The sequence below is a fragment of the Urocitellus parryii genome, chromosome X, assembly GCF_045843805.1.
Source record: "Urocitellus parryii isolate mUroPar1 chromosome X, mUroPar1.hap1, whole genome shotgun sequence".
Classification (NCBI taxonomy): domain Eukaryota; kingdom Metazoa; phylum Chordata; class Mammalia; order Rodentia; family Sciuridae; genus Urocitellus; species Urocitellus parryii.
The window spans coordinates 86,104,580-86,128,412 of NC_135547.1; the positions used below are offsets into that span (position 1 = coordinate 86,104,580).

At 40.2% G+C, this 23,833-nt stretch overlaps 1 protein-coding gene across 1 annotated transcript; it reads left to right on the plus strand.

Annotated features, from left to right (window-relative positions):
• The first annotated feature begins 1,093 nt into the window (after positions 1 to 1,093).
• On the plus strand, positions 1,094 to 23,726 carry Alas2 (5'-aminolevulinate synthase 2). Its single transcript, XM_026407418.2, has 11 exons — positions 1,094 to 1,134; positions 6,290 to 6,485; positions 7,140 to 7,262; positions 8,212 to 8,322; positions 10,301 to 10,523; positions 11,292 to 11,476; positions 14,041 to 14,220; positions 16,956 to 17,120; positions 17,556 to 17,824; positions 19,203 to 19,365; positions 23,465 to 23,726. The coding sequence occupies exons 2-11, from the start codon at positions 6,305 to 6,307 to the stop codon at positions 23,626 to 23,628; spliced, it is 1,764 nt and encodes a 587-aa protein (XP_026263203.2). The 5' UTR covers positions 1,094 to 1,134; positions 6,290 to 6,304; the 3' UTR covers positions 23,629 to 23,726.
• The last annotated feature ends 107 nt before the right edge of the window (positions 23,727 to 23,833 follow it).

The following is a 23,833-nucleotide window of genomic DNA, read 5'->3' on the forward strand; positions in this document are numbered from 1 at the left end:
AAGTTCTGACTGGGTAAGGATGAAAAGTTCTAGAAAGGACAGGTGAGGATTATCCACAGTGCCAATGTACATAATGCTGAAATGTGTTATTCAAAAATGATAAGTGTTGGGGCTTTCAAGATGGCAGAATAGGTTGCTTTCCTAGCTGCTGCATGGAATGAAACCAAGAGACAGGCAGCTTCTCAGCACAGTGGGTGAACAAAAAAAAAAAAAAAAAAGAAGAAGCAGGGGGATTTTACTGGAATTTAAAAGTGGACATTCAAAGCAGATCCCCTGGGGACTCAGGAGGTTGGATACAATAAAATAAGGAAGAAATCCCCAGAAGCACAGCTGTTGTGGCAGCTGGGCCAGAAGCACCAGCCAGAGGGGTTGCTCCATGAGGAAAGTGGAAGGATAAGAGCTTGATGGCACATTCCTGTAATCCCAGTGGCTCCCAGAGGCTGAGGTAGAAGGATCACATGACCAAAGCCAGCCTCTGCAATTTATCGAGAACCTGTCTTTAAATAAAATATTATAAAAGGACTGGAAATGTGGCTCAATGGTTAAGCAGCCCTGAGAACTTAACAAAGAGTCTGGTGTAGAGTAAGAACTCAATCAAAATTAGCTGCTATATATTTTTTAGACTTTAATAGGTGTTCTCTATAAATGATGTTATTGAATTGTTATAGCATCCTGGTTCTGAGATAGTCCCATTTTACAGATTAGGAATCTGTAGAAGTTCATAAGCATAACACTGTATTCTAGGTTGAACTTCAGAGCCCTTCCCACTTATACTACCATCATTCCTGGTTTTTATTGTCCTCCTTTAATTGTTGAAACTGAGGGACAAAGAGGTGGTTTTGCTCAAGGTGCCCTCATGGGTGGTCTGATCCCAAAGACTAAATGAGCTCATTTTGGAGGGAGAAGAGACAGAAAATAGAGAGGGAAGAACCAGAGCCAGGGGAGGAGAAAGGCAAGAAGAGACTTCTTTGGGTTTTATCTCTAGCAGCGGCCTGAGATACCTTTGGGGCCAACTCAGGGCCAGGCCAGCAGAAGGCGGGGTGGGTGGAGCTGAGCCAGAGGGCAGGAATAAACACCAGGTCCAAACCCAGAACACTCACCCGTCTTTCGTTCGTCCTCAGTGCAGGGCAACAGGTAAGCGCTGCTGCTTTCAGCCCAGTGCCTTCTCTTTGGTCTCTCTGCTCATCTCGGGCTACACACACTGTCTCTCTGGCCTGATTAGACCCTTTCCTTTATCTGTTTCTTAAAAACTGTCTCTGCCATTTTCTTTTTTCTCCCCCTCTCTCTCCCTGTCTCTCCCTGTTTTCAGCTTTCCCTTGTTTTCTCTCCTTTGTTAGTTTTCAAGATCACTAACTTCACTTATTCATTCTGATATTCCTACTTTCTCTTGATTTTCCTTTCACTGAGCTTTCTGACTTTTCCTTGAATTTCTTTCCTCCAGTCTCTTTCCTCAATTCTGTAATCTGTTTCTCTCTGTCTCTTTCTGTTTCTCTCAGTCTCTTCATCTCCTTTATTTTCTATCAAGAAAGACATTTTAATATTTCTTCCTGATATTCTCTACCTCTCCTTCCATTTGACCCTTTCTCTCTGTTTGGCCAAGAACAGATCTCAAAGGGTCAGAGCCTAGGTGGTCAGATCTGGAGCCAGGGAAATTGATGAGATGAGGAGAATGGAAATGGGGAATTGTTAAAGAGAGATTTGGGGGAACTGAGTGGTAAATAATTAGAAAGAAAGGGAAAAGATAGAGGAAGAATATTGTATCATATGCAGAATGTCAACAGATTTGTATTCTCACTCTAATTCACTGTATGGCCTAGGAAAGTCATTCATCCTCTAAAGAAGGGATTTGAACTGTGATTTCCACAACTCTTTCTAGTTTGATTTTGTGGTCTTCTGAATTTTTCTGTTCAAGAATTTCTAACTCTCAGATTCCAGGTATCTAAAATTCTCTGTGATTCTTCAGTGGTGGGAAGAGGGTACTAGGAAGGGAGGCAAGACCTGATTCTTCCAACTCCTGAAGAGAACAGTTTCCCCTCCAGATGTAACTGATTCTTGCAAAACAGGCCACAAATGGGATGGGGGTGTGTCAAGGAATGATATAATGAGTGGTTTGGGTTTTCTGCTTGGGTGGAGTTTTGGTTGGCCCTTCTGACCTCTGGGAATGCAGGATTGAGTGCTGATATGAAATTGAATTTTAATGATGCAGGTAAAACATTTGAATAATGATCCATCACTTGGCTGAATATTTTACTCTTTGATTAAAAGCATTGTTTTGAGAAGATCCCAGGCAAGAATTTCCACATAATAGATGCATAAACTATTAAATGGTAGAATGAATAAATGGATGTTCAAATAGTACCTGAAATCCTACTTCAGTCAGGATGTGTTCCTTTGGTAAAGGAATTTGGTCACAAAAGGAAAATGTCCTGGAAAGTGCAGCAAAGGGGATGAATGTCTGGAGTTAAGTCCTCAGTTAAGAAAATATATAACAGTATTTAAATCATGGATCTGTGTGGTTAAATTAGTGGTCTCTGAAGCCAGATTGCCTAAGTTGAAATCCTGCTTCTCTTACTAGCTCTGTGACCTGGACAAGTTTCCTTATCAAAAGGGTGTCATGAGGATTAAATAAGTCAATGTGTTTGAAGTATTTACAATAGGGCCTGGCACAGTGAGGACTCTGTGAGGTTTGACTATCAGAACAAGATGGGATGTTTGAAATTATCTTGTTCAATGTCTGTGGAGAAACTGAGGCCCAGAGAGGAGAAGTACAGAGTCAAAATTCACACAGTAAGTTGTAATAGGATTTGGGATAAAAATCAATTCTCCAGCTTTCCAGATTTGGCTTGATATCTTCATGATGTGACTTTCCTTGACAGTACCTCCATTTTCCCTACATAGAAACTGGAGAAAATAAAGATAATATCTAACACATTTTCAATATTTCTCTGAGATAGGTATTCTTCTAAATACCTTATGTGAATTATCTTACTGAATCTTTACAATATTCCTGTGAAGTAGTTTGTCCTATTTTTTCAAGCAACTCATTATGCAAGTGTTTTTCTGTCCTGTTATTATCTATAAGTTTATAAATATAAGACATATAGCAGGGAAGTGACTCTCAAGCTCACCAGACTAGTGAGTAGTGGAGCCAGGATGCAAACCCAAGTAATCTGGCTTAAGAACACAGAGCCTGTGTTCTTAATACCCTAAACTGCCTAAATTCTTCCTTGATTCAGTTTAACACACTACAGTCTCATGGTAGGTAGTGGCATGGAATGGACACAAAACCAAAGATACCTAGACTACAACATTATGGGTCATAATGATGGCTGGGCAGATTGAGGCAATACTCCAGGAAAGGAGTATCAGAACAAGAAAAAATGGAACTATAGCTTGAAAGAACTTGAGAATTAAACAAATTTCAAGAAGTAACCTCTATTTTCCCAGAAGCCTGAGCCCTTTAAAGTATTGAACTTCCTCCATTTTTATACATGCAGTGTAGGCATTAATTCACTATCATCCCAAGGTAGGACAGGATTTTGTCCAAATGTGGGGGCTTTTCTTCTCACTACATATTTCAATGTTGTTGTCATTATTGTTGCTGGTGTTCATGTTGGGGAAAAGAGTCTGCAGGAACCTGGAACCTGTCCATCTGCCCCACCTGCCTCTCCCTGGGCTATCCATCTTTGCTTACCATCCACAGTCAGGGCAAGCCCCAGCCAGATATGCAGGCATGGTTCCAGGAAGGGGCTCCTGTTCTCTCTCATTCCCTGCACTCAGTTTGGGGAGTGGTCAGAACCCAATGGTGATAAACTCTGGGAGCTTTATCTGTGGTCTGCAGGCTAAACCCTGAATGCTTTGGCCTTCATGAGCAGGCAGGGGAAGGGAAACACTTATCTCCAGATATGAGGTAGGCATTGGATCAAATTAATGACTTTCCATGTGAGGTAGGCAAACCTCACATTTGACAGCTGATGAGAGCCAAGATCCAGAGAGGAAGTGACTGGCCCAAGAACATCCAAGAAATGAATGGGGAGCTGGAATTTAAATAATAAAAGCTAACACTTTGGGCTGGGGATATATCTCAGTTGATAGAGTGCTTGCCTCTTATGTACAAGGTCCCGGGTTCAATTCTCAGCATCCAAAAAAAAAAAAAAAAAGCTAACACTTATCAAAAACCTACTATGCGCCAGACACCATCCTAAAGACTTGACATGGGTTATTTCATTTAGTAATTCACCAATTCTGTCATTCCCAATTTCTGGGCCCACATGCCCTGGCCCCACATAATAACACAGTATGCTATGACAGACAGCCTGTGAGATTGAGGGCAGATGATCTAAAATGTAATAAGGGGAACAGATTGCTTTGTGAAGAAAAGGGAGAGTGCTTGCTTTATGAAGTCAGGGAAGTAGGTGAAAGAGGTCGTCATATGAGGACAGGGCTATGAGTTCTTCCTACTCATTTGTCCCTGACATCACAAAGTTTCATACATACTGAGGATGCTATTAGATTCTATTCAGTAGTTTGGCTTAGTCTTCTGACAATCTCCCATCTCTCTCCTGTTGTACTGTCCCCTTATATTGTCTCACCCTTTGATTCTGGCTCTACATTTTGCCCTTGTTCTTTCAGTCTCTACCCTTTGCTCTCTCTAGCTGTATGTATTTCTCCTGGTATCTCTCAGTCTTCCTTCCTCCCATCCCTCCTCTTCCCCCTTTAGCCAACTTTATGTCTTCATCCTTTGCTTTTGTGATATTCTTTACTCCCTTCTCTGTACCACTCAATTTCTCTCTCATCTCCCTCAATAAGAACATTCTCCTCTACCTCTCTTTTTTATACTTTAACTTCCCAAGAATTTCTCTTTTATATTTTTTTTGTTAGAGAGAGAGAGAGAGAGAGAGAGAGAGAGAGAGAGAGAGAGAGAGAATCTTTTTTTGTAGATGAACACAACACAATGCCTTTATTTTTATGTGGTGCTGAAAATCGAACCCGGGTCCCGCCCATGCCAGGGGAGCACTCTACCACTGAGCCACAATCCCAGCCCTCTCCTTTATCTTTTTATCTGACTTATTCTCTGCCCTTCTGGCTTCTCTCCTTTCCTACTGTCAGTGATAGGAATCTTTATATATTCCTCTAGGTTCCTGGATTTCTCCTCATGTCCCTTTTGTGTCCCTCTCTCTATTTGTCTGCCACTATCAGCCATGTTCTCTGTCTCTTTCAGTTTCTCTTTCCCTCATCTTACTCTTTTTACCCAGCCTTATGTATTTCACATCATCATTTTTTTTCACATTATCTTTTTGACCTTTCAGGACCCATCTTCCTTTCCATGTTCATTTTCATCTCTACACTGTCTCCTCTCCTCTGGCTTTGATCTCTTTTTCTCCCTCCATTTCTCTTCTAATTCCATCACCACACCTTTGTTTTCTCTCTACTTTTCTTCTTTTTTTAATCTTTTCTAAGTTTTCTTTTCTTCTGGTTTTTCCCCTACATCCCTTTCCTTTCTCCCAGATGCTATTCAGTCACTAATTTGCTCCCAAATTCAATAAATATTCATTAAGTGCTATGTGTCATTTCTAATCTCTCTGGCCCCTTTCTTTCCTTTTTCTTGGCCTCCACTCTTTCACTGGCTCACAGACTGCATCTTTGTGCCATACCTTCCAGTCCCCTTGTATTTCATTTTCATATCCTCCTTTATCTGTAATTATCCAAAAATCAGGAGAAAACCCAAAGACAGTAAAATACCAGCCTGAATCTCTTTAAGCTAACTGGCCTTGAGTTCCTTCTCCTTCTCTGGCAGAACCTTTTCAGAAAACATTCTGGGACTAGCCTCAGGGGTTCTAGTTAATGGCATCTATTTGAATTAGCAGGGTGATCCTTCACTTGGCTAAGGCCAATATTCTTAGAAATATTCTTGGCCCTAAGTATTGATGAAAGGGTTGGTTTTGTCAAATCTCATCCTGTTACACACAAACTATACTTAATGATTCTCAAAACCACAGAGGAGGTCAGTGCAGAGCCTGAGTCCAGGCTTTCTCATCTGCAATTAGAACTCTTTCCTTCACACCTTTTTCTAGTGGTCAGTTTCCCATTTCTTCCTTTCTGGTGATCTGCTAGTACATTTTAACACTGAAATAGAAGTTATTTCCTGGGAAGGACAATAAGGACATTTTTGAGGAAGGCAGCAAGCTTTGGGTGGGAAGCTAAAACCAAAGAATAAAATACAGGAATGCGCCTTGGCTTTGGACTGGCTCCTCATGATGAAATCTCATGCCTTCCACGTGTTCTATAGGACTTCAGTCGCAAGATGGTGGCAGCAGCTGTGTTGCTACAATGCTGCCCAGTGCTTGCCCGGGGTCCCACAGGCCTCCTGAGCAAAGTGGTTAAGACTCATCAGTTCCTGTTTGGTACTGGACGCTGTCCCATCCTGGCCACCCAAGGACCAATCTGTTCTCAAATCCACCTAAAGGCAACAAGAGCTGGAGGAGGTAAGAAAAGATTTCTGGAAAAGGGGGGATGTCTGGGTCATAGTGACAAGGCTCCAAGTCATACTAGCCATTGTTGCCTAATAATTAGGAGACTTCATGTGAAAATGTCAAGGCAGAATGAACTAGCCTAAAAATAAACACAGAAAATGTTTTCTTCCAGATTCTCTAGAGTCTCACTCCCATATTCTTCACACACTATATCCCAGCCATACTAATACTACTTGAAATAGCCTGAACCAACCCTATTATCTCAAGATTCTGTAACTTTGCTACTGCCATATTACCCTCTCCTATACCAAGTACCAGAATATCTTATACTTCTCATTCAACACTGAGTTTGAGCATCATGTCCTCTGCAAAGCCTGCCTACACCTCTAGCCTATTCAATGCCAAGTCTGGGTTATAATCCCTATATCTTCTGAATTTCCATAAGGCCTGTCCTCCCTCACATCCTAGAATTATTCACAATGTGTCTTAAGTGTGTGCCATTCCTACTAGCTTGAGGGATCCTCCTGCACACAGACCAGACTTATCTACCCCTGTGTCTCTATCATAGCTTGAGACAGGGATTTGGGATTTGGTAGCTCTCAGTAATAATTGTACTGAAGTTATGGCTAGGAATGCACCCTCAATTACTCTCTTGACTTTGCATAGACTCTCCATCCTGGGCCAAGGGCCACTGTCCCTTCATGCTATCAGAACTCCAGGATGGGAAGAGCAAAATTGTGCAGAAGGCAGCCCCAGAAGTCCAAGAGGATGTGAAGACTTTCAAGACAGGTTGGAGTCAAGTTCTACCTCATTTGACATCTACTCCTAATTATTGAACCACTTCCTCACCCTTGATCTAGGCTAAGCCAAGGGCAGCTAATTCACAGCCCATGTTGGGATCTTGGTCTTTTCCAGGGGAGTCATGGTAGACAGTAGTTTAGGGTGTACTGAAACACACTCTTCCCAAGACACATGCACAAGTTCCCATAACTTAGCTATTAAACTAAGAAGAGCCCTCTAGATTTCTGTCTCCTCTCTCCTAGGTGGTTAAATAGATCCTGACAGGCTGGTATCCCATTTAAGACTACATTGTGAGTGTCTGGATTTGCATGCATGAGAAAGGGTTAGGAATAGATAACCTTTTATTTTTTCATATACCATACTCCTTTAATTAGCCTTGTTTTACTGAAAAATATCATGCATTAGTAGTTTTATTAAAACAAATTCAAATGAAATATTGTTCTCAACCAGATACATCCTTTAGATGGGTGTGGAACCCTAGGTCGACTCAACTGGAAAAGGCCACCCAAGATAATCACACTTGAGTGATGGCCATACTGTTGACATCTTTCATAAACCCTTTTGGGATATCATTATGAAGCAAAAAAAATCCAAAATTGAAATTTATTGATGTTGAGAAAAGAAGAGCAAGGTAAACTGGCCTGATTCTGTCTCCCAAATGCAGGACCCAGGGTGGCTGCCCTAGTTACTTCATCTAAGGGGAAAATCTTTGTGAGAAGAAGTGTGGTTCATGGTATAGAAGGTTTCTTGATATTATAGGATTTGCCACTTGAGAAAATGAATAGGAGCTTACTTTGCAGATTTCTTCTCTTTGTAGAAATCCTCTAAACTTTAAAAAACTTAAATGTCTATATATTTCATTAAGCCTAATGAGGACAATACATGGTTTCTTTCTTTTCTTTCTCCTCTTCATATCAATGAATCCCATACTCCTCAGACCTGCCAATCTCCCTGGCCTCAGTCAACCTGATGAAGCCATTCTTTGGCCCACAGGATCCAGAGCAGATTTCAGGGAAGCTTACACACCTGATTGAGAACAATATGGCCGGTAAGTTTGCTGAAGTGGAAATAAGGGGGTTGGAACAGGGAAGGAGTATTGAAAGGGTATCTGACACAGTACAGGATAAAGTACAGAGGGGCTTTGAAACCAAAGAGAATCTGAATTTAAATTTCACTGCCGGCACTTGCTGTATCTATGTACTTGGGTAAATAAGTCACTTCCCTTAGGTGGAATTTGAATATCTATCTTAAAATTACATTTTGGCATGGAGTATAGCATTTCTAGTTTGTTATGTGGTCTCATTAAATATTAGGTTTATTCCCATTATTTCTTCTCCATGCTTCCCTCAAAAATTCCCACCCTTCGTGGAGCCTTTTTTGCCCCTCTTGCATGTGTTCATATTCATGTTTTATATGAAATTTGCTCTTTTTTCAAATACTGAAATAATATGATTCATTATCAAACAATTTTCAACAGATACAGGAAAATATAAATAGTGAAATTTAAACAGAGTTCTACCATCCACTATTAATTTTTTGTTATATTTTTTTCTAAGTTCCTATAACTAAACACACATACATGCACATGCATGCACACATACATGTGTGCATAAAAACACACACACATAGAACCTCCCTTCCACTCTCCTCGTCACACATCTTTTTCATAAGTAAGATCTACCAGAGTTTGTTATGCTGCTTTGTTCACTTACCAATATGGCCTGAGCAGCATTCCATGCCTCTAGACATAGAGCTGCATAATAACTATTAATGACTAAAATGTGTTCTGTATTGTGGACACAACATCCTTCAATTAGTCAAGCACTTATAATTCAGGTTGTTTCAAATATCTTTGCATTCTTCTTGTTTAGATTATATGTTGGCTTTACATGTAATACAAATGTACCCAAAGTATCATATTACATTTTTCAGTTGTGTGTTTTTTTAATGAGTCACTTATTCGCTGGACACTTATTTACTATATGACCTCAGTCAAGTTTACTTTTTATGTCTCAGTTCCCGCATCTGTAAAAATGTAAATACTAATAGAATTTTTCTATAATTTTGTTGTGAAGAATAAATGAAATCATATTTTAAAAGTTCCTGGAAGAGGGTCTTATAATGCATTAGATATTCATTAAATGTTGGCTATAATAATATAATTATTACATGTTATATATTAAAAATTATATTATTATAAATATATATTATGTATTAAATATAATAATATATTTAATTAATATTAGCTATTTAATTACTACAACCACTACTATTATTGCAGTAGTAATAATACTACTATTACTATGTACCAGATGTTAGTATGGGTGTACTTAATGCTATTTGTCATCAGATGCTCACAATTCTACTTGGAAAGTATTATTAGTCCCATTCTACAGATGAAGACATTAAAACAAAAAAATAGCCAGGCATGGTAGCACATGCCTGTAATCCTAGCAGCTCAGAAGTCTAAAGCAGGACACAATTTCAAAGCCAGCCTCAGTACTTGGTGAGGCTCTAAGCAATTTAGTGAGACCCTGTATCAAAATAAATAAAAAAATGGGCTGGGGACATTTTTTCTTCTCCATGCTCAGTGGTTAAGTACCCCTGGGTTTAATTCCTGATGAGGGGGGGGAGAAATTATGACTTTCTCAAGGCCACACAAATAGCAAGTGATAGAGACATGACTCAAGACTAGATCTGTCAATGCTGGAGACTAGAAGTAGTAATTCCATTAAGGAGGCTTCCACATTAAACCTGGGAAGAAAGAGATGAGACCATACCAAGAGTAGGAAGCCTGAGTGACTGTGTCAATGAACTATTGAGTGAATGAATGAATAAAAAAGCAAAAAGATGGTTGAATGAAGTAGGGGAGAGTTAGTGTGATCCAGCAAATCAATGACTTAACAAATAAATGAATACATGGAAAGGGAATTATACAACTAAAAATCAATGACATGAATAGAATATAGATCAGCTGGGAAGAGATTTGAAATGAATTCTTTTCATCCTCATCTCTACTCCTACAGGTGAACATGTCTTTGGTTATGACCAGTTTTTCAGAGACAAGATCATGGAGAAGAAACAAGACCACACTTACCGTGTGTTCAAGACTGTGAACCGCTGGGCTGATGCATACCCCTTTGCCCAACACTTCTCTGAGGCATCTGTGGCCTCAAAGGATGTGTCTGTTTGGTGTAGTAATGACTACCTTGGTATGAGCCGGCATCCTCGGGTCTTGCAGGCCACACAGTGAGTAGTAAAGTCTGGGCTATAAGATATGGGGACTTGCCTAAAGAATATCTAGAGCCACATATGGAAGGGAAAGGAAGAGCTGCAGTATAAACCTGGGTTCTACCACCATCCCTTTTGTGCAAGATATTCCAGCATGTCTACTCCTCAGATATGAGCTAAGTCAGCCAACACACAAGGTTTTCTAAACCCTTGGTTGTCCAGTGCTATGGAGGATAGCAAGGCCCATTTTCCATGAGATCTTTTTTGGGGGAACAGTACTAGGGATTGAACCCAGGAGTCTGTAACCACGGAGCTGATCTCCAGCCCTTTTCATTTTTTATTTTGGGACAGGTGCTCACTAAGTTGCTTAGGGCCTACTAAGTTACTGTCATTGGTCTCAAACTTGCAATCCTCCTGTCTCAGCCTCTCCCAAGTCCCTGGGATTGTAGGCATGTACCACTGTGCCCTGATCCATGACCTCTAAATCCAACTGTAAGTCAACTGAGTATTGCCAGAGATGGTATGTGACCTCTTTTAGGTTTCCCAAACTTCTCTAGCTCAATCTTGCTTCTCCTTCTATCCCTGAGTGCTTCCAGCTCTGGAAGAAAGAAGCATGTCTCCCTATCCTCATCATCCTCCCCTCTACTTGGTTACATAGGACACATTTCACACAGGATCACTAAATCAACACTGACCCCCATCACAAAAGGGAAACCTACCCAGTTTCTCAGTGCATGACAAAGGTTTTTCTCTTCTCTTCATCTCCCTTCATTTTCTTCTGACCAGGGAGACCCTACAGCGTCACGGAGCTGGAGCTGGTGGCACTCGCAACATCTCAGGTACCAGTAAGTTTCATGTGGAACTTGAGCAGGAGCTGGCTGAGTTGCACCAGAAGGACTCAGCCCTGCTTTTCTCTTCCTGCTTTGTGGCCAATGATTCTACTCTCTTCACCTTGGCCAAGATCCTTCCAGGTAAGCCTGAGGCCTGAGCTTTGTTCAAGGCTGGTGTTCTGCAATATGGCATCCAGTCACACTGCAGCCATTGCTCAAACTTCTATTCTGAGTTCACTTGCTCCCATTGTTCTTCCTTCTTTCCCACCTTGTAAACCCGCAACACTGGATAATTATATTCCTCTGCTTCTTCTCTTCTGTGCCTAGCTGAGGGATATCAGGGAACAGACACTCAGAAGACTAACTATAAATTCCTCACCTCCCAACTCAACTGGGATCTTTTTTTTTTTAAAGAGAGAGAGAGAGAGAGAGAGAGAGAGAGAGAGAGAGAGAGAGAGATTTTAATATTTATTTTTCAGTTCTCGGCAGACACAACATCTTTGTTGGTATGTGGTGCTGAGGATCGAACCCGGGCCGCACGCATGCCAGGCCAGCGCGCTACCACTTGAGCCACATCCCCTGCCCCTCAACTGGGATCTTAACACTCATTAATAACACTTCTATGTCTTCACAGAAGCTTTTAAAACTTTATTTCCTCTCTAAACCTTTTAACTCCTTCTTCACTTTTTAAATGATTAGCCACATTTAAAAAATATATTGTAGTTGTAGATACACAATACCTTTATTTTATTTATTTTTATGTGATGCTGAGGATTGAACCCAGTGCCTCACACATGCTAGGCAAGTGCTCTACCACTGAGCCACAACCCCAGCCCCTCACAAGCAAGCATTCTTACCTATTTTTTTCTTACTCTTTCCCTCCTGTCATATTGGAAGAGATGTCCTTTTTCTTGTTGACTATTCCTTCCATTACCCACTAACTCTTTTTTTTTAAAGAGAGAGTGAGAGAGAGAGGGAGAGAAAGAGAGAGAGAATTTTAATATTTATTTTTTTAGTTTTCAGCAGACACAACATCTTTGTTGGTATGTGGTGCTGAGGATCGAACCCGGGCCGCACGCATGCTAGGCGAGCGCACTACCGCTTGAGCCACATCCCCAGCCCCAACCCACTAACTCTTCATGAAACTTGGTCTGTTAGCACTTTCTCTTTCTCCAATATCTTCAGCCCCTCACCGTCTTTAAACTTGTTCAAGCTTCTTGCATCTTAAAAAATCATTCTCAACCCCTCATCACTCTCTAGATATGTCCTTATTTCTCTTTTCCTTATAAAAGGCAAACTGCTTGAAAGAAGTTTCCATACTTGCTGTCTACTACTTTACAGTATATATCACCAATACTACATGTTTTTACCACTAAATCACTTTTAGTGGTAAAAACTTTTTGAGGTCACTCATAACCTCCCAATAAACTGAACATCTTTGAGGTTTTTCTTGTCAATCTCATCCTCCTTGAACTTTAGAATTCAACTTTGTTCCATCTCTATTGCCACCATCTTAGTCTTAGACCAATATCTTTTTCTTGATTTTTATCTTTGCTTTCCTACAGTTCACTCTTTATAGCAATCAGAATGATGTTTTAAAAATGCAAACCTATCTTTGTCACTCTACTAGTCAAAACCCTTGAATGGAGCCCCATTTCTCTTAATCTAAACTCCCTATTATGTCTTCTAAAGATCTCAGTAATCCATCTTCTACATATCTTTTAACACTCATCTTTTTACATCTTCCTCTCACTTCTTCATTTATTTATGTATTCATTCACTTATAAATCAGTAATTTTGTGTTAATTCATTAAGAAATATTTACCTAGCATATACTGTATACTTAGCCTTACAATGAATACATAGGATAAAAAGATAAAGAGATGTTGTTGCTGCTCCCAAGAAACTCCCAATCCTTCAAGCCATGTTCTCTAAGAAACCATAAGTCAATTTTTTAAGTAGAAATTCTCTTTCTCTTATGAAAGGGATAAGAGTTCCTTGATATCAGTACAAAGTGAGGGTCCAGGAATCAACACCCTCCACCAATTTCCCACCCTACCAGCACTCCCAGCATTGCCCAGTAAAAGTCCCTGTATTCCCGTATTCCTCAGGTTCTAGAAAAATGCCTTTCTCTCTCTGGAGGTTAGCTTTCTCCCCTATATAGTAAAGGGTCTGGATCCCATAGTCATTAACTACCCTTCTTGTTCTCACATGCCCTGTGCATATTATTCCAACAGTGAAAGCTGGATAGGTATCTATTCCTATAACTATAAAAGATGGATGCTACCTGGAAGATGTGGGGTTTTATCTAGACCAGGAAGAATCCAGAATCAGTCAAAGTCTTCAAGCATTCCCTGGGATAAACCCCTTTCCAAGTATTGATCTTAAGTATTAAGGAGAATAAACCTAGGCTCTGTCCTCAAGAAATTCTAAAGCTTCCTGGAAATTAAATTTTCCATACCCCAAGACAGTCAGAGGCCAGACCATAGTTGGAAATGAATGTAGGAAAGAATATTAGGGTCAGAATTTCAGGGCAGGGGAGCTCTTCCAAAGGAGAGAGGTGTCACAAAGGCTTCCAGAGGAGGAAAAAGCAGAGTCTTCAGTGTGAAGAGGGGGTTGATTTCCTTCCCCTGCCAGATCAGATCTGAAGGTTGAAATAGGATTACTGAGACAGAAGCTTAAGAATTATAAATCTTGTTCCTCAGGGTGTGAGATTTATTCAGATGCAGGCAACCATGCTTCTATGATCCAAGGTATTCGGAACAGTGGAGCAGCCAAGTTTGTCTTTAGGCATAATGACCCTGACCACCTGAAGAAACTTCTTGAGAAGTCCAACCCTAAGACACCCAAAATTGTGGCTTTTGAGACTGTTCACTCCATGGATGGTATGTATATGTGTGAGTGAGTGGATTTTACTAGTATTGGTCTTACAAAATCCATGATTATGATGATGATCATGACAACTAACATTCACAAGGTGTGAAAAGCAAAATTATCAGTATAGTTCATGTATTAATTCACTTAATCATCACAACAGTTCTATAAAGTAGGTACTGTTATTATTTTAATTTTTTTACATGAGGAAACTGAGTAATTTTGTTGTTGTTTTTTGCTAATAGGGATTGAACTCAGGGGTGCTTAACTACCAAGATACATCCTTAGCCCTTTTGATTTTCTATTTTGAGACAGGGTCTCACTAAATTGCTTAGGGCTTCACTAAATTGCTGAGGCTGGCCTTGAACTTGCAATCCTCCTGCCTCAGCCTCCTGAATCACTGGGATTACAGGCATGGAGCACCACGCCTGGCTGAAGTAATTTACCCAGGGTTACATGGTTAATATATGCCAAAAGATGGAAGAAGCTATTACACTCATCTTACAGGTAAAGAACTAAAGTTTAAAGATGGCATCAAATTTGTCTTCAGTGGTATAGAAAATTGGTGCCAAATGAGTAATTTCACTCTAGGACATATAACTCCAATTCCCTTGCAAGACACTCCTTCCATTAGAAATGACATGCAAATCAATTATCCCAGTGTTTGATTTCTACAATGGAAAATTTCACATTGTCTAGGACATTTTCCAAGATCTGTTATGAAGCTTTGAAATCAAACCAGGTTTTCAAGTCATTTTAACACATTTAAATTTGGGTAACTCTTTGAATCTTTGAGCTTCATTTTTCCCCAAGGTAAAGTATCTGGCTATAAAAAATAGAGATAACACTTTATTATGCTTTCATAGAAATAAATAACTTTACTCTCTTACCTTCTTTCTTCTTCCAATTGAAAAAAAAAAACGCCCCAAAGTTTCTGTTGCTGGCCCTATTAAGCAGAAGTTATATGTTTTAGGCATCCCCTTCTGATGTTATTTAAGGGAAGAGGTTTTCATTTCATTTCAATATGTCACTTCCCCAAATGAGACAGGAGTATTTCCTTAGTATTCCCTAATTTAGTTAATGTTAATACCATCAGCATCATGTAATAATTATGTGTGCAGCCTCTGATACCAAACTGTCCATGTTCAAATTTCAGTTTAACAATTTATAACTTAGGCAAGTTTCTTAAGTGCTCTGTGTCTCCGTTGCCTTATTTGCAAAATAGAGGTAACAATAACAGAATAGCTTTGAGAATTAAATGAGTTAATATATGTAAGGAACTTACTGATCATGCCACTCCCACATATCTACAATCAGCAATAAAGTAAAATCATTGTATTTGTGTATTTCTAACACTTAAGACTATTCAAATTAATTCTCTAGTAGAAACCATGTTGGGATTCATACTACTTACATTTGCAAATGAATTTTGCTTTTGTTTTGTTTTATTTTGTTGTTTTGTATTGGAGGAAGTTCTGCCAAAACTCTCAATTCTAGAGCGGAATCTCTCCCACTGAAATATTTGAACCATCCCATTGTCTTCTTTATCTCAGGATCCACTTCCTATACATGGCTCCTCTTATGTTGTCCTATCAATTGCTCACATACTTTAACCCTGGTCTGAAGCCCGTTTCCACCTGCAGAAGTTTCTTCTGTATTCTAACTCCCTGTATATCAGTAGTTCCCAGGGAGTACAGAAATGGGGAATGGCAAAAAGGTGTGGGTTCTTATAATATGCAGAGTGACCACAAAGTATATATAAGAGATTCACAGTCATCCAAAGACCTTACAAAAACTTTCAACATAGATGATGTCTAGAATAATAGGAAAAAATGGTAAGTCTGTAAGAACAATGGAAGGGGATATACATATTACTTTTAATTTGCTATCATTTGATAGATTATGACCAAGCTTGAGGAAAGAGTCCCTCAGGGAGCTATATTGATAGAAGTAAGAAAAACACTCCCATAGAGACACAGAAAAGACAAAGATGCCAAAATGCAAACTCAGAAAGAGACATAAGGATACTGAGAAAGAAAGTCTGGACAGACAAAAAGAAACTCCACCAGTAAGAAGAGAGGGAAATGAGGCAGAGAAAGAGGAAGAGAGGGAGGGAAGAGGAGAGAGGGAAAACAAAGGCAGAGTCAGAAAACTAGAGGCATAGAAACAAAGATGGGAGTGAACACAGAAAAGGATATAGTGTCAGAAATCTGGAAAGACAGAAACAGAGAGGGTTGGTGAAGAATAAATATATTGACAGGACTCTTAGTAATACCTATACAAAAAAAATTGAGTGGCAAATGAAATCAGAATTGTATTAAGCTAGAGCAAAAGATGACTTTTTCAACTTATTTAAACAAAGGCATCATACAGGCTAGTGCCAACCCAACACAGAATAACAAACACACAGAATTACAGGAGAAAAAAATTCAAAAGTTGCTAAGAATGGTAGAAATAAAAGGCTAGCCAGTCAGAATGGAGAAAAAATAAAGACAGAGAGCCAAGCCTTGATCCCAGGCTTGGGAAAACAACCCCCCCCACACACACACACACACACTCACACACATAGTTAGGGTGTGGGTGGGGTGCAGGTGATTTGGAATAGCCCCAAGTGTGGGTGCACACACTCCTCTCTCTATATAACACCCTTATCCAATCCAAAGTAGGTATGAATGGGGAATTCCCCACTGGAGATAGAACTGGGATGGGTTATGATCCCTTACCCATATCCCTTGGCTTTGCCCAGGTGCCATCTGCCCTCTTGAGGAGTTGTGTGATGTGGCCCACCAGTATGGGGCCCTGACCTTCGTGGATGAGGTCCATGCTGTAGGACTGTATGGGACCAGGGGTGCTGGGATTGGCGAGCGTGATGGAATTATGCACAAGATTGATGTAGTCTCTGGAACTCTTGGTAAGTGAATATCTTGGGCCTTTCTTATGTGCAATTCCAAAGACGAGACCCCTTTTCTTCTTCCTCCCCAAATCTTCAGAAGCTAGGCCAAATAGCCAGGTTCAACTTAAATAAATGAAGAGCTGTTTCCCTCCCCCCAAACAGCCCCAAGCTTCATTTTAGCTCAACTCCTTGCCCTAAACAGCTAAATGTCCCCACCCTGCTCCTGCCTATCTAATCATTACATATGGCATGACTTGAAAGTCCTATCTCAGAGCCACAGAATTATTAGCTGTCTGCCTTGTCATGGACAGAAGAGGTGAGCAGAGGCTTGGGAAGGGAATTTAGAGCCCCAGCTTCTGGTTTATTTCCTTGTGTTGCCTGGGGAATGATCCTGTTCTTCTAGAGAATGTTTACTGATTACAGGGTGTGAATCTTTCTCCTACCTGTCTCCAGGCAAGGCCTTTGGCTGTGTGGGTGGCTATATCGCCAGCACTCGTGACTTGGTGGACATGGTACGCTCTTACGCAGCAGGCTTCATCTTCACCACTTCACTGCCCCCCATGGTGCTCTCTGGGGCTCTAGAATCTGTGCGTCTGCTCAAGGGAGAGGAGGGCCAAGCCCTAAGGAGGGCCCACCAGCGGAATGTCAAGCACATGCGCCAGCTACTAATGGACAGGGGCCTTCCAGTCATCCCCTGCCCCAGCCACATCATTCCCATCCGGGTGAGAGCCCCACCCTCTCCACTGCCCTCCCCACCTATCTCTTCTGAAAGCCTTCCCACCCTAAGCAAACCCACACCAGCTCCTGTCTTCTGCTCTGTTTTCCTGTGAACATCCTCCTTATTTCCAGGTTTGTTCCCCTTTTTGAAAACTTATCAGCCATTCTGGATTAACAAATCTTTTTTGTGCATCACCTATTACCTCATGATTATTAGACTGTCCTGAGCCTCACAATATTGAGTACTTAGAGCCTATAACTCAGTGTTTTTCAAATAGTTCATTAAGAGCAATAGTGTGTTACATAATCAGCTTGGTGGATTATTAACTTTCATTAAAAATTAGAAAAATATAGAATAGGAAATGTAGGAGTACACCATAGTAAAAGGTATCAGTTTGTGAGGAATTTGTTGTTTTATACGTGTGTGTGTGTGTGTGTGTGTGTGTGTGTGTGAATGTAATGTAAAAATGTGTTAATTACTGAGAATTGAGGTCAGGAAAGTAAAATCCAAAGCCACATAACTAGGTGCTATTTTGTATCCCCAACTATGTTTGCATGTTTACAGCCTTTAATAGTGAATTGCTACTTGTTTTTAAAATGACATATATTTGTGTGAGTCAGTAAGTCAAGGTGAAGAAAGGATACTTAGTTGTGACAATTTTGTAGATGAAAAGTATAGTCATCTCTCAATACCCATGGGGATTGGTTCCAGAACCCTCCATCAATACCAAAAATCTGATTGTTCAAGTTCCTTAAATAAAATGGCACAGTATTTGCATATAATCTCTGCAATACTCCCATATACTTTAAGTCATCACTAGATTACTTATAATATCTAACACAATGTAAATGCTATATAGTTATTAAACTATATTGTTTGGGGAATAACAAGAAAAATTCTGTACATGTTCATGATGCACCCAATTTTTTTAAAAATATATATTTTTGATCTGAGTTGGTTGAATCCCTGATGTAGAACCTATGGATTGAGATCCAACTGTAGTAACTGCCATAGGAAAACCCAATATTCCCTTGAAAGACTGCTTTTTAAAATACTTTTGTTGTTGTTGTTGTTTTTAAAGCATCTCAGAAGTGGATTTGGTAGGTTTGTCTTCTCACTGGGAACCACTCCAAGTTAACCAATGTAGTTGCTTTGCAAACAGCTTCAAGACAAGGCCTCACTTCCACCCCTCCTTCAATTTCAATTGCTCTGAGCATCTCCCTGATAGAAATTCTGGAGCTGCCACTTAAGAAATCCTTTATGAAAACAAAGTCCCCAAATTTAGTGCTGTTCCTTGATCTGATTACCTTCACTTGCTCAATGGAACTCATGATGGTGGGTCCAGGGTAGCAGGTACTGAAAATTCTTTCTCTTGGGCCCAGGTGGGCGATGCAGCTCTCAACAGCAAGATCTGTGATCTCTTGCTCTCCAAGCATGGCATCTATGTGCAAGCCATCAACTATCCGACTGTTCCCCGGGGTGAGGAGCTGTTGCGCTTGGCCCCCTCCCCCCACCACAGTCCTCAGATGATGGAAGATTTTGTGGGTAAGTCCTCAACATGGTTTTTTACAACAATTATCCACATCTCAGCCCCAAGATCTGAAGAGGCCAGATTTCATATATTATAAAAAATTCTCTAACATTTACCATGTGCCAAGCCCTATATTTGGGTCCCAAATGAATGAGAAATAGCCTATAGACTAATAGTGCTCTAGTTCGGTTGGGGACATACACGACATTAAGGGGTGATCAATGCTTAACAAAAGACAGTGTGTGGGGGAACTGTAGGAGCTGATAGGAAGGGCCTGATCCTTCCAGGGATTTCAAAACAGGCCTCCTAATGGAGATGACATCTGAACTGGATCTTACAAGGTAAAAGTGATATTGGGCCAAGAGAAATAAAAAAGGTGTAGAAGAGGGAGGTGTTCCTAAAGATGAAAGAGCACAAAGAAAGGCAGGAGGGTGATAAGTATCTTGAGATATATCAAAAACAATTAGCAGGTATTACTGGAATGTGGGTAGTAGGAATAGAGTTGGGGAAGAAAGAGTCAATCTATGGGTCTATAACAACAGCACAAGACAAGGACTTGACTGGGAGGCTTAGAGAGCTGAGTCATTATGGCAAAAAGATGCCAATTTAGTCAATTCACTTAAAGTTTACTGGACTTCTGTTGGGGATAGTTTTTAACACAGGGCCTGGCATAAAGCACATGTTCATTCCAGGTCTTCAGGATAAAAGATATGTAGACAGTTGCTGGTCTAGAAGAGGAGTCAGACAAAGAGAGTACTTGTTCAGTGTGGTGAGTTCTAGTGTTCCGGGAGCTGGATGGAGAGCTCATTTATGGCTAGAGAAGGTGGGAAGGGTGACACTGGAAAGGCTTTGTGGGGGAGGAAGTCTTTGTGGTCCATATTGAAGTACATGCAGATATGATGCAGGATATTCGAGAATAAGGAAATTCCAGGAGAAATAACTTAGAGATAGGAAAGCAGAGAGCCTGACTGATAACAGTCACTGTCTGGAACACTGGAAATCTATAAGAGTTCAAGGAAAACAAGATATATAGGTACCGTTACTCATTCGCTCAAAAACATTAAATAATTCTGGCTTTTACTAAGTACTTACCATGTGACAAGCACTGTTCTAAACACTTTACATGTATTAACCCATTTAATTCTCACAAAACCTTCATGAGGTAGAGAGTTTCCATTTCTATTCATTTTCATTGTGTCTATGTGGAAATTGAGACAAAAATATAGTTACTAGTCTAAAGTCATGTAAGTAGTATGTTGGGATTTGTGTGTGTGTGGGGGGGGGGCTGTTTCTATCTTCATGGTCATAACCAGTGGGTCTACTGTCTCTCTAAGCTAATAACGCAGACTCTCGGAACTTCTCTTCAGTGTTCTATATTGGTCTGTGAATCAATTCTAGAACTTTCAGGTCTCTCAATGTTTACTTAGGCTGGGATTTTGCAGGAAAGGTACATGAGACACATCCACCATGAGTCCACAAATACCACAATCTCACAGGCAAATCATCTTCAAACTGCAAATCTTTATAATCTCTCTCAAATCCATTTTCCTTTATCCACTGCCACTTCTTTAATCTATTACAACATAATTTCTTCTTAATTTCCATTTCTCTCTTGTTCCACTTTAATTCTTTCTCCATACTGACCACTATAGGGATTTTTCTAAAAATCGGACAATATTGCTCCCTTGCTTAAACATCTTTTTCCCTATTATGTAGACTCTGGAGCAGTGGCCTCTACAGTAAGATATTCAAGAAGATATACAGGGCAAGGGAATTGAATACAGCATTTTTATGATTATTCTTATCTTAAAAATAGGAAATTAAGGGACTGGGGTTGTGGCTCAGTGGTAGAGCGCTCACCTAGCACATGTGAGGAGATGGGTTAGAGCCTCAGCACTACATAAAAATAAATAAATGAAATAAAGACATTGTGTTCAACTACAACTAATTTTAAAAAATAGAAAATTAAGCTTTACCCTTACTGATTTCAATATGCAGGCTCACAATGATATATATATATATATATATATATATATATATCTCACAAATAAATATACAGAGATTGGAGATACATACTTAATCATCTGTACTGATTAGGTATGTTGAGTCCAAAGTTTATAGACCCCTGGTCTATAGAAGAGTTGAAGCTCCTTGGAATGATATGTAATGCCATTCACACAGTGATATTTATGCTCTGTCTTCTTCCCTACATGCATTTTCCTCTGGCTATTCCAAATCACTTTTGGTTCCCTCATTTTGTTGTTCTCTTACCTCTGAGACTTTGTTAATGCCTCTTCTGATTGGAATGCCCTTCTTCACCCCTTCTTCTGTATTACATCCTTTCACCTTCTAGTTTTAACTCAGGCATCCTTTCATTTATTCTTTCAACTAATATTTATCAAGTACTTATTGTAGGCCAACACTGTTCTAAGTGTCGGGGATCCACTAGTAAACAAACCAACACAAAATCTTTACCCTCCTGGAGTTTATATTCTAGTAGAAGAGGATAGTTAAGAAAACATTAGAAAAAGGTATTAGAGTGGCAAGTACAGAGGTCATTGAGGTAACACATGAGCAAAGACTTGAAGAAGTTAAAGTAGTTAACTGGGCAGATATATAAGGGAAGGGTATCCCAGGCAGAGAGAAGGATATAAGGCAGGGAAGACCCTAACAGAGGAGTATTCTTTTTATATTTCAGGAACAATAATAAGATGATTGGGGATGTTGTGTTGTAAGCAAGTAGGAAAAATACTGAGCATATAGAGGCAACAAGAGGCCAGATTGTGCAGGGTACTGTAGGGCATTGGAAGGATTGCAATTTTTACTCCAAGATCTTTTGGAAGGATCTGAGCAGAGGATAGACATATCTGACTCAAACATCATCACCATCATTATTATTGTTGTTGTTATTATTATTATTATTATTAGGTACCAGGGATTGATCTCAGGGGTGCTTAACCACTGAACCACATCCCTATCCCTTTTTTTAAAAAAATATTTGATACAGGGTCTTGCTAATTTGCTTAGTGTGGCTTTGAACTTGTGATCCTTCTGCCAAAGTCTTCTAAGCTGCTAGGATTGCAGACCTGCACCATTGTGCCTGGCTTGACTCAAAATTTTAACAGAATTGCTCCGACTTCTATGTTGAGAATACACAGAAAGGAGAAAGAGTGAAAGCAGGGAGACCAGTAAGGGGTTACTGTAATATCCCATGTTAGAAATGATGGTAGTTCAAACTTGATAATAGCAATGGAGGTGATGAGAAGTGGTTGGATTTTGAAGGTACAGCCAATGGTATTTGCTGGCAGAGTGAATGTGGGATGAGAGGAAAAAAAATAAAGGATCACTCTGAAATTTTTGGACTGAGCAACAGGAATTGCCATCAATTGAGATGAGAAAGGCTGAAAGCAGAACTAGTTTGTTGGAAAGTAGGATCATTAGTAGCTCAGTTGTACCCATATGAAATCAGATATACCTGTTTGATGTCCATATGGAGATGCAGAATACTACTCCTACTGGATACACAAGTCTAGAAAACAAGAAAGAGTTCTGGGCTGGACAGGAAAATTTCAGAATCATCCACACAGAGTTGGTGTTTATAGCTGAGACTAGACAAGATTATCAAAGGTTTGAGCATAATAAAGGTTAAGGACAAAGCCCTGGTACACCCTAAGATACTTCTGATAGCTAGGTCAGATTTCCTTCTCTAGGTTCCCATTGCTCCTAGTAATGCCCCATACACTGTGCCCCAGCCTCCCTGGACTGATGACATAATGGGGGTACTCTGTCATCCTCTTCACCACACTAGAGTTTCCAAAACAAATAGATCCACTTCTCAGTCCACACATATCCTGCACTTATGGAGTTGTCCAGGCCAAGACAGAATGATTTCAAATTGTATCAAAGGAGTGCTTTCCAAATCTTCTATTTATACAGCCCAGCCCCCAAATGGTAACATCACAGCTCACACTGGAGCAAACAGATTAAGCTACTTCTATCCCTGAAGAACCTCAAAAGGCTGAGGGGATCAATATCATGGTGTATCTGTACTGACACAGGATTTGGAAGACCAAGTCTAACCAATTCTTTCCTTCTCCTCTTTATCACCTTCAGAGAACATGATGGTAGCCTGGACTGAAGTGGGGCTGCCCCTCCAGGATGTGTCTGTGGCTGCCTGCAACTTCTGTCACCGTCCTGTGCACTTTGAGCTCATGAGTGAATGGGAACGTTCCTATTTCGGGAACATGGGGCCCCAATATGTCACCACCTATGCTTAAGAAGCCAGTTCCATTGGATGCCCATGCCACCTGTACTTCATTTGGGGCGGGACCTCCTCTTGACCTCTGCTTTGTTATATGCCTCTAGCTTACTTGAATCTGAAAATAAAGAGCAAATTGCAGCATTTTCACCCTCTGTTGGACAGACAGCAGACAAATACACTATTCTGGAAAACCCTGGACAAGTGCCAGACCCAAAATGAAA

Coding starts and splice junctions, on each gene's coding strand:
- Alas2 (XM_026407418.2), top strand. CDS start 6,305: ATGGTGGCAGCAGCTGTGTTGCTACAATGCTGCCCAGTGCTTGCCCGG. Junction 11,477..14,040: donor CTTGGCCAAGATCCTTCCAG/GTAAGCCTGAGG, acceptor CTTGTTCCTCAG/GGTGTGAGATTTATTCAGAT. Junction 17,121..17,555: donor TGTAGTCTCTGGAACTCTTG/GTAAGTGAATAT, acceptor ACCTGTCTCCAG/GCAAGGCCTTTGGCTGTGTG.